Below are 10,134 nucleotides of genomic sequence, written 5' to 3' on the forward strand. Positions count from 1 at the left end.
TAACCCACATTTATGTTGATGTCAATGCCATTCTTGACAGTAACAAGAAACAAGCAGATCCTTCACACACACGCCTCATTATTAATCAATTAGATAGCATTTATAAGTTCTGGAAATGTTATTGAAAATACGTGAGTATTTTTAAATGTAATTGAAATACGTGAATATGAATAAATAATATTTTTTATATTCTTTCATATGTTTTTGCCCAGTAAATTTGAGTGGGTCGCCATAAGCTGTGGTCATGAATAGTGGGTCGCCATTCTAAAAAGTTTGGGAACCCCTGGTGTAGAGTGTTATTATGACATAGGAGGAAACTTTAATGATCAAATTCAACACTGATGTAAAATGCATCATATCAAAACAACTTACAGTGGCATCCGAATTGTTTCAACTCAGTCATCAGATCTTAAAAAACTTTGGGCTGAGCTCAAAAGTTAATCTTCCCCTTCCAACAGCTGTCAACCTATTCACATTCTTGGGTGAATAAACTACTATCGAAAATGACACTTTTGAGCATGTTATCAAGTCTTTGGATTTGGGTTAAAAGCCAAGACATCTACTATTAGGTAAAATCTTTTAAGTCTATTTAATGAAGAAACCCCAAATCCTTTTTGATTCCAGTGAATTCATAAATCCTCCACAAATTAGTTACTTATAGTTGTTTTTAAATAAATGGGGTTTGAAGGGTAAATATCTTACCTTAGTCTTTTATTGGACTTTGACATAACGGAGATTTAGAAAACTGTTTAAAGTAAATAAGAATGCACATCTTAAAAGTACACTAGAAAACAGATTATTCAACAAGAGATGGAGTTCTTCTCAAAGAACATTATCTATAAAACTCCATTAGTATTTTCATATGGCATCAAAACTGTAAAACAAGACACATAAAAGCAACAAAAATGGATAATTTAAAAGATTTCTGTTGAAAAAAAGATTTAAAATCACAAACTCATAACATACTATGAGCAACAATATGGTCCAATAGTAGATGTTCCTCTGTCTGTTCTCCATATAGTGGTATTTTATAAACAGCTTAAATATAATTGTATGGACTTGTTTTGGTGAAAAGCAAGTACCCAGTCCTAGTTTGTACACAGGTGAATTTCTGTAGCAAAATGATGAAATTATTTCTTTAGTAACACTTGTTTCTTGCTAGTATTTGCATGATCATTCAGGATTGTACTAACTTACTTTTCTTGTTTCATGTTTACTCCTACATTTTATAAGATTATACAGAATTGTATACCAACTTACACTTTCAGTCACATGTTTATTCCCATTCTTTACATGATTGTTCAGTGATAAAGTTATTGACTTTTCTTCTCAAATATGTTTATGTTTTGCATGACTGTGCAGCATAGTAGTAGATTTTTTGGCAACATCTCTTTGCATAACTGCTCATGGGTATAGTTTAATAAAGAAAAAGTAGCAAACTATAAATATATAACCCATAACATAACTTACAGACAAGAAGGGAATATTTGGTTCTTCAAAGCTGTTCCTGAGAAAACAAAAAAAATCAAAACCCACATTTTCCTTTTCAGAAAATCATTGTTTCCCTTCTTAACTCCTGGAAAGTGCTGACCTTCACTAATACCAATGGCTACTCGGTCAATCATCCTATTAGAAAACCAAAATTATCCTTACAGAAGCCTAGCCTATTTTGCAAATCTGAAACTTGTGTCCACTCATCCTCATATCTTGAGAATGCAGCGCTAAGAAATCAGATACCTCTATCTTACCAATCCCTCCAGAAAATCTTTTAAATTTCAACAAAATCATTTCCAACTCTTTATCCAAATTAACAAATGATTCAAGTCTGTTTGTAGTATCACAACATCCCCAATATAGCTAGAAATACCCAAGAGTTTAACGTTATCAGTAAACCACCATTTTATACTATAAAATTCCAGTCAGTGTGTTTAAGTTAGGCATGATTACTGCGTCAGTATTATTTTTAGTAACAACCTTGATATCATTATACAATTTCTTCTTGATATCATCCGTCTGATCAAGTAGTCTATAATGATTACAAATTAAAAACTATCTAACCTTAGAACACCTAATCTACACAGGTTCAATCTCATGGTTTTATTGTTTTCAGTTCCAATTGGGTTCATTAATCAATTATTCTCACATAAGACTCAAATAGTTTAAATAATCAAAAGCAGTAATAATCAGAAACACTAATTTCAATTAGTTGACTATTTTCATGATATTAATTTTGACTAATTGATATTATAGATTATCGATTAATCAATTACGTTGATTAATCAAGTTAATAGCACAGCTCTCTTCTTTATAAATACATACAGGTGAACAAAATATATATTAATAGTTATTAGTGATGTCTCATAAGTAGTAAGCAATATTTCCAATATATATTTATGCAGTCTAAGAAAATCCCACCCTGGCTGATAAATGTGGAGGAAATTCACTATGAAAACTATCACATAATCTAAAAAAAAACTCACCTTGGCTGACAAAGGTGATGGAAATTCAGTATCAAAACGATTACTTAAGCCAAACCTGAAAGAAAACCACATTTCTAGTTATTATCAATATAACTTATTTATATGTAATAATGATTAAAAAGTTTGTTCCTTTTAATAATTTTTTTATTTTCACTTACGTGACACATGCTTGACTGAAGTGTGTGTTCACAATGGTGTCATTAATTAATCTAATGTTTTACTGATCAAAAATGTTCTGCAAATATATTTGTAATAAGGAAATTTTGAAAATAAATATGTAACAAACTTAGAGATAAACAAGATCAGTATCAGATTCACCGTTCAGGAATGGAAGATTAATAATAATAAACAAAAACACAGTATAGCCTTAAATATTTCTCTAATCATACATTTTGAAATTTACAAATTCTATCATCAATGATATATTAGGGGTAAAAATTAAGTGTGACATAAACACAGATATAGCAACATATTTCATGTAACAGACTAATTAAGAGGAATGTGAAAACAAAATAATCTGCAGCAGATGGTAATTTTTATCAAGAATACTTAAATAACTTTATTAGCCCTATTATTCCTGTGGTCAGTTTGATGCCACAGTCCTAGTAACACAATCATAATCTTGACAAAGGAGCAAAGAATAATGAAGCAAGTACAGCTGGAAATATGCATTTTATATAGATGTACCGTATACAAGTGTTACTGCTGAAGCTGCTATGCAAATTATTTAATTATCATTCATATATTAGTGTTTGATAGTAAAGTTATCAACTACAATGTCTTATCAATACATGGAAAAGTTGTCAGCCAAGACATTAGTGAGATATTGAGTAAAGTTACAATAAATTGGGCTTGATTCTTGTCCAAACCAACACCCTGCTGACTCATGGATCAACAATCTGACAGAATGGCCCAGTGTGCAATACCTTCACGTGTACAATTACCTTGTGAAAACACAAGGTATGTAACACACATAGGTATTGTCAACTTTGGCTCCCACAGCTTTCCTCTTGCTTCCTATGTTCTGCAGTTGATAGCTTTCAGCCACAAAACTCTTCTCTCCTTTTCAGTAGCTTGACTGGGTATCAAATAGAAGGAAATTTCAGGTATTTTCAACTTGCCATTGGTGAAATTGAATACACAACAACTTTTCACCATATTTGCAGGTTTGGAACAACAAAATATCATCACAACTACAAATAGTTGTTTTGAATAAGAGTCTAGACAGTGAGCAAGTGTATGAAATGAATGGGATTTCCCCTTTATCACGCTATTTGTTTGCCCCTTTGCCTCAGTTGTTATGCAGACACTGAATTGTGGGAGGGCAAAGTTCCCAGAAGTCCGACCTCAAAAATTGCCATTTTTGGAAAGCACTTTTTTACTGTATTGCTTTGTCAGTTTTCCACATTTAATTAACTGAAATTCAAAAATGCAAGTTGCCACATTTACTTTTGATATAAATCCTTTATTCTATACTAAGAATAAACCAAACATTAATACCAATATTCTTTTGAAATAAAAAATAATAATAGTATTTGTTTGAACTCTACATTTTAAACAAAATATACTGACAACCAACTCATCTAAAACTTCAAAGAATTTCTAACTTAACAATATAACTTTGACATGAGAAATTGTGAAAAAGAACCAAAAATAAACAATTAACACTGAAAACTACTAAAAAACCTGTTTAAAGTACAATACTCACACACTCTTTGATTAATTATAATTTGCAAAGTTTCAAAATTTTCAAACTATTCTCTACATTCTTAAGTGTCTAGCATACCAGTCTTCAATTCTCTTTTCTGTCATACTTTTATTTGCTACAACTACCAGACATGCTAATAATCTAACCTAGCACAATTATAGGCTGTTGAAAAACATCTGATCAACTTATTTTCACACAGTTACGAATTAGTTTACATATGGCCACAGACTATAATTATCAGTAATTATGTTTCACTGCAAAATTACTATTATACTGAGACAACATAATGCATAAAAAAGTCAAGAAAAAGCTCAACAAAATGATAGAGGAAAAGGTAATAAAATGATAAATATGAACAAAATAACAATAAAATATAAAAAACAAAGGAATCTCACCTAATAACTATTTAATTTAATATATATAATTTGTCCAGTTCAATAAAACTTAAAAGTTGTCTACATTTCTAAGATTATAATTTGTACAAGTTAACAATAATAAAATTTAAGAACAAGGGACATTTTGGTCCATATAGGTTTTACCATCTACTAAACTAAACTATACAAAATAAATATAAAATATTTAAATATTTATCCAGCTTTTCCTTAAACTTCCTTAAATCAGATTTTACTGCATTCACCATATCTAAACCTGTCCTGCCAAAATTTGTATTTGTGTTTCCTAGTCCTACCATTCTCACCATTAATGGCATTATCATGATTATATACAAAATAAGATAGTGTATAAACAGTCACTTCCCCGAGTTAATAATCTTGACTTAAACACCTCATTTAGATACCCTCTAACTATCCTTTTCTTAAGACAGAACAATTTAAGAAACCTTAACCTGTACCCATAATCATATGATAACCTTCCCATCCAAGATACCTTTCTATTAGTACTAGTAGTAGCATCATAATGTAAGATTTAACATCACGTTATTCATACTCATATTCTACTCCTCAAACAGTCAAACTTCAGTTCAAGCGACACAAACTGGATCACAGGGTTTATCACAATCCCCGACCAAATATTATTAACTTACATTGTCATGTTTCCAGCACCTCTAATAACAACAGGGTCGGCAATCATGCTAGTGGGAAATTCATCTATAAAGCGCTCTTCTTCTTCCCTTTCTTCGAATATTTCGTCAAAATCTTCCATATTTCCTCCATACATTGAGGGCAACTCTTTGCGCCACCTATTTAAACATTCTATTATAAGATAGAAAAAAAGAATCTTTATTTAAAAATAGATCCATATTATTTCATTTAAAGAAGTTATTTTACAAATAACACATAGAACATACATAGTACAACACATAGTACAAGCTCAAAAAGTGCTTAAATATTCTTATATAAAAATACTAACTCCAAAATCTTTGCTACATTTATACAAGGTGATATAGAAACGTTTTCTCATGACAAATTTCAAAGTTTCCAAATTTGTTTGTTTTAACACAATGCTACACAATAGGCTTTCTTTTCTATATGCTCACTAAAGGTAATCGAACCCCGGATTTTATTGACATAATATAAGTTATAAACTTACCGCTGACCCTGTGAGAGAGTAAGTTTTAAAGTTAGCTGCAATGAAGCCAGTGAATCCCTGAAGTTTTACTTGGTACTTAAAATTCAGAGTATTCCTATATGTTATCGATTGTCTATATATATGTACGTCCATGGCAGCATGATGGAGACTTTGACACATATAAATGGAAAACAACACTGACTAGTTGAAGAAAGAAAGATTGCCAGGAGTATCGTGAATTTGATCTCTCAAACCAAAAGTTCAGAAAATACAAGGTTAGTGAAATCTAATTGGTCAAAAGGTCGGCAAGTTATGTAAGTTGAAAGGAATCCACAATCACACGGTTACGTTTATCACTACCCTTTAAAGGCTACCTTTAGAAGAGGAATAATATGGCTGTTAAATAGGTCACGCAACACTTCTATGAGGCTCATATGTGATATGCTCATGATCAATCTTCTATAGAATGTGTGTGTATTCCTGGTTCCCATGAATTGCTCAATCCACAAACTCCATAGGGTCTCCATTTGACCAATACCCTTTTATTATTGCTGCATACTGTTTTCATTCTCGTGACAACGCCCAGCCTGCTTATTGTAACAAGTTTAGAACTTGCAGTGATGCAGTTTACAAAGTTTCATTACACGTTACTATCTGCTTCCCTCTAGTAAACCTAAACTGTTCCTTGTACTGAAACAATGCTAAAAACATTTAGAAAACTGAGCATTTATAATATCTGCATTATTGAAAATATTCTATAACAAACGAATACAATACTGGGTACACTAGTTATATATCTGTTATGGCATTTAAGCTGTTCTCTGTGAATTTCATACATTAATAATAACTTCAAATATTCAAACATATTTATTCGAAACGATCGAAATATCTCACACTGTGCTTACAGGAAAAAAGAACCAAAACAGAAAGCAGCTGCTTCCCTACCTGCCAAATATATTGATGTCAAAATTGAAACATTCTCTCGCGAGTATTAATGAGAATAACACGTACGCTGCATTTTCGAATAATAAAAGTCAGTTCAGTAATCACAGTTAGCTCCATATCACAAAATCTTAATATCCTGATCAAATCCTTTGTTTCAATCATATGTGGCTTAATAATTTTGTTTATTATGCAATTGATTCATTAATACTATACAACACTCATGAATACTTTGCATAACGTCCCTAAATACACTAATAGTTTTCTAACAGACCGCCTTCGGCTCCTGCTCAACTTCTTTCATAACCATCTAGGGCTACTTTCCAAACCCATCAAACTTGAGTGGTTTCTTTTTTTCATGCATCACAAAATACATAATCATAGACAGAGTTTGGCTGAACTAAGACTTTTTAATCAGGGTTGATTATTCTTACTGTTACTATTGAGTATATTAGTATACATTCATACAAAATACTCTTCTCCCACAGCATGTGAAGAAGTTGTATGCCTTTTTTTAGTGTACCGACACCAAAGTTCTTGTATTGTACTAGATCAGATCATTGGTTCTTTAAAAATGTCTCTGACATCTCACCTCTGAAAAAAAACACTTAACAGGTAAAAAAGAAAGTATCACAAAACCTTTTCAACGGTATTTTCGAACTCCTTACTACCACATTCAGTTGTGCAAACTATTAATGCATTAGACATTATAACTACTGGCATCAGCCATCCTAAACTGTGTTAATTGAGTGACTATCATCCAAATTTCATCCGGAGATTTCTTGTCATAAATGTCTACTCGTATATCAGAAAGTAAAGGTTGCACAATCCTTTTGGTACTACTCATCTTGCGATCAACAAACTGTCCTAACTTCAGATAATCGAATGGTAATCATACAATGTAGTGCATACACTGTACCTTACAATATCACCTGATAACTCAAAAAGCAACGGTAACAACATCGCTTCAGCTGTATTTTCGAACTCTTAACTATCATCTCCATTTGTGTAAACTGGTGATGTCATAGACATTACATCTACTGACACAAACCATCTTAGCTTCATGGTAATCAAGTGAAAAATACACAATGTAGTGTGTACATTGTCTGGTGAATATCACTTGATAGCTTAGAAAGCAAGGATAAACACTTTGTTTGAATCAGTGGGCACTCGATTTAAAGATTATCCTAACTGGTATGAATTGCTTTGATCGCTCCCATACTGAGTGGGGGCCATCAGCAGGGACACAGCCGACTGTCAGAGTTTTCTCTTACCTCTAAATCTGATGCTTCTTCATCTGGCTCATTGTGAACAGCCAAATAATTACTTTCAGCTCTTTTCTCCTTATCGAAATGCTTGATTGGATAAGCATTGAAACACGCAGCTTGGGCATCAGACATTGCATTGCTGTCCCAGAGTCTCTTCATTTCAAACAGTGATCTGTATGAAACGAATGAGAAAGTGGTCCAGGATTTCTTAAGCTGTACCCATTAATGTCATGGGTTTCATGCTTAGATACAATTGGAGAGATCCACATAGATCAAAGACCAGCAAGTTGTTTGCAAAAGTGTGTCAAATGTTGGGTGTGGTGAAAATGCACTTCACTGTATCATCACTGGTTTAACTAAAAGGGCAGTTCGAACTGTCCAGTGTATGCTTACTAGCGTTTGTTAACTCTGAATATGTTAATTTGATGAACACCTATCTTATGTCATGATGTCATTTCATGTAACTGAAGAACAGTCAATTGGTTGTTCTCTCAATCGCCTGATGTGTAGACAAAAAGGACAGCTCAGGGTGGCTCTAATATATGACCCTCCACCCAGTGCAGAAATACTGTAATGTCCACAGGAATCTGTAAAATTGATGCACTACATGTGCATGATTTACTATGGCAGAAAATGGGTAAAGCAGCTATACATCAAAATTGGTGTCGTGATAAAAGTTCAAGTATGATGAATTGGTATAGTTGTGGTGCACACCTACAGTGCAGAAACAACTCAGATATGGCTTAACTGATCAATATATTGTTATTCGACAGTTCAATGAAATGAAGCATGATTTATAGTGGTTACAGGGCAAACTGAAACTCTACATCCCTGATGAATCTCTAGAGAACTGATCAGAGGTGGATGAGCAAGTTGATTCTGACGATGGGAGTACTGTTTCCTGTAGTTTCGTCTCAGATAACAATGAGGAAGACACTCGTAATACATATCTGACTGTTTGTGGAGATTCAAAGTTAGATGAGGAAATAACAGTGTAGAAGCAGCAAATCTGCTTTAATTATCTACTGAGACACTGGTGATGAATTTCTACTCCGTATTGTTGAAATTAAATGCTTGTTAGGCAATTACTTGATTGAAAAATCAATTTCCATAAGGAGGTGGCATTTCATGCTTTCCAAGATATCAAGTGTTGTTTCATAATAGGATATAAATGTAGAATATCATGCAATGTTTACTTGATTATTATAACCCTTACTTTTTGAGCTGCCAAGCTATATTTCGAAGCAAGATATTTGATTGACGTTTTAAGATAATCATTCAATCAATCCAGTAGAATTATAGCGAAATTTCCGCAGAGCAGATCATGCCAAGCCAAATACAAAACTAGGACAGTTATTAGTGTTAGAGGAAAATCCTATGAAAAGTCACAGTTGTATCCAACTGTTAATGATGGCTAGTGAAGTAAGCTTAAATTTCCACTGATACAAGTTGAAATTAATTTGCAATTCTTTTTTTCCAAGCATTCAGGTTATGTTTTGTGGCGAATGTTTGGTTGTAGTTAACTTCATGCGCAAATCAGCATAAATCTGCAAGATTTAGCCTAATGGTCTAGTTAGTATATACCAGTCTTCCTGAAGTGCAGATGGAAGAATGTACTCTAAAACAGCTTGAGAAATCAACATAGACTGTATTAATCCAGCGAAATGTTTAACATTTTGCTATATTTTTGTTTTAATTAGGGTTTGTCTAATTTAGTGGATTTTTTGTGAACCCTAGATGGCAGTAATGTTGGGATAAATATGTCAATTTGGGTTGACACTAACAGTAATTTTATTATTGTTGAATGTACTGAACCGTGATAATGCCAAAGCCTGTTGGCATGCACCACCTTTGGCTTATCTCGCTGACCACATTTTATTCGGAACGTCAAGTCTGAGAGACGATCCACTATGTCATATAGGCTAACCCATGGAGAAGACGACTTAGGAGACTTCCCTTTGGTCTTTCTGGGATTATACAACCATACCTTGTCTCCTGGTACAAAGCTGACTTCAGTAGATCTCTTATCATAAGTTAACTATATCGAATCAGCAGACGTTTTCAAGTTTGAACGCACTTGATGGTGAATATCATCCATCCTTTCCGATAACACTTTTACGAACTCTGACACATTTTCAGGCAACCGAAGTTCCCCACCAAACATCGACTTTGCTGGGGTGTATCCAGTGGCTTCATGCTCTAATTTAAT

General features: G+C 33.1%; 1 protein-coding gene across 2 annotated transcripts in view; it reads right to left on the reverse strand.

Moving 5' to 3' along the window:
* Positions 1–10,134, reverse strand: part of LOC106471362 (cysteine-rich hydrophobic domain-containing protein 2-like) — a 60,926-nt gene that overhangs the window by 45,929 nt on the left and 4,863 nt on the right. For both annotated transcript variants that reach the window (XR_002613238.1, XM_013931962.2), the window contains exons 2-3: positions 5,231–5,399; positions 2,481–2,535 (exon numbers count right to left, since the gene is read on the reverse strand). Coding sequence is in view for 1 of the 2 variants with exons in the window: in XM_013931962.2 (XP_013787416.1) it covers positions 2,481–2,535; positions 5,231–5,364 (189 nt within the window). In the remaining variant the exon portion in view is untranslated. The remainder of the gene's footprint in view (positions 1–2,480; positions 2,536–5,230; positions 5,400–10,134) is intronic.

This window comes from Limulus polyphemus, unplaced genomic scaffold (assembly GCF_000517525.1).
Source record: "Limulus polyphemus unplaced genomic scaffold, Limulus_polyphemus-2.1.2 Scaffold4572, whole genome shotgun sequence".
Lineage (NCBI taxonomy): Eukaryota > Metazoa > Arthropoda > Merostomata > Xiphosura > Limulidae > Limulus > Limulus polyphemus.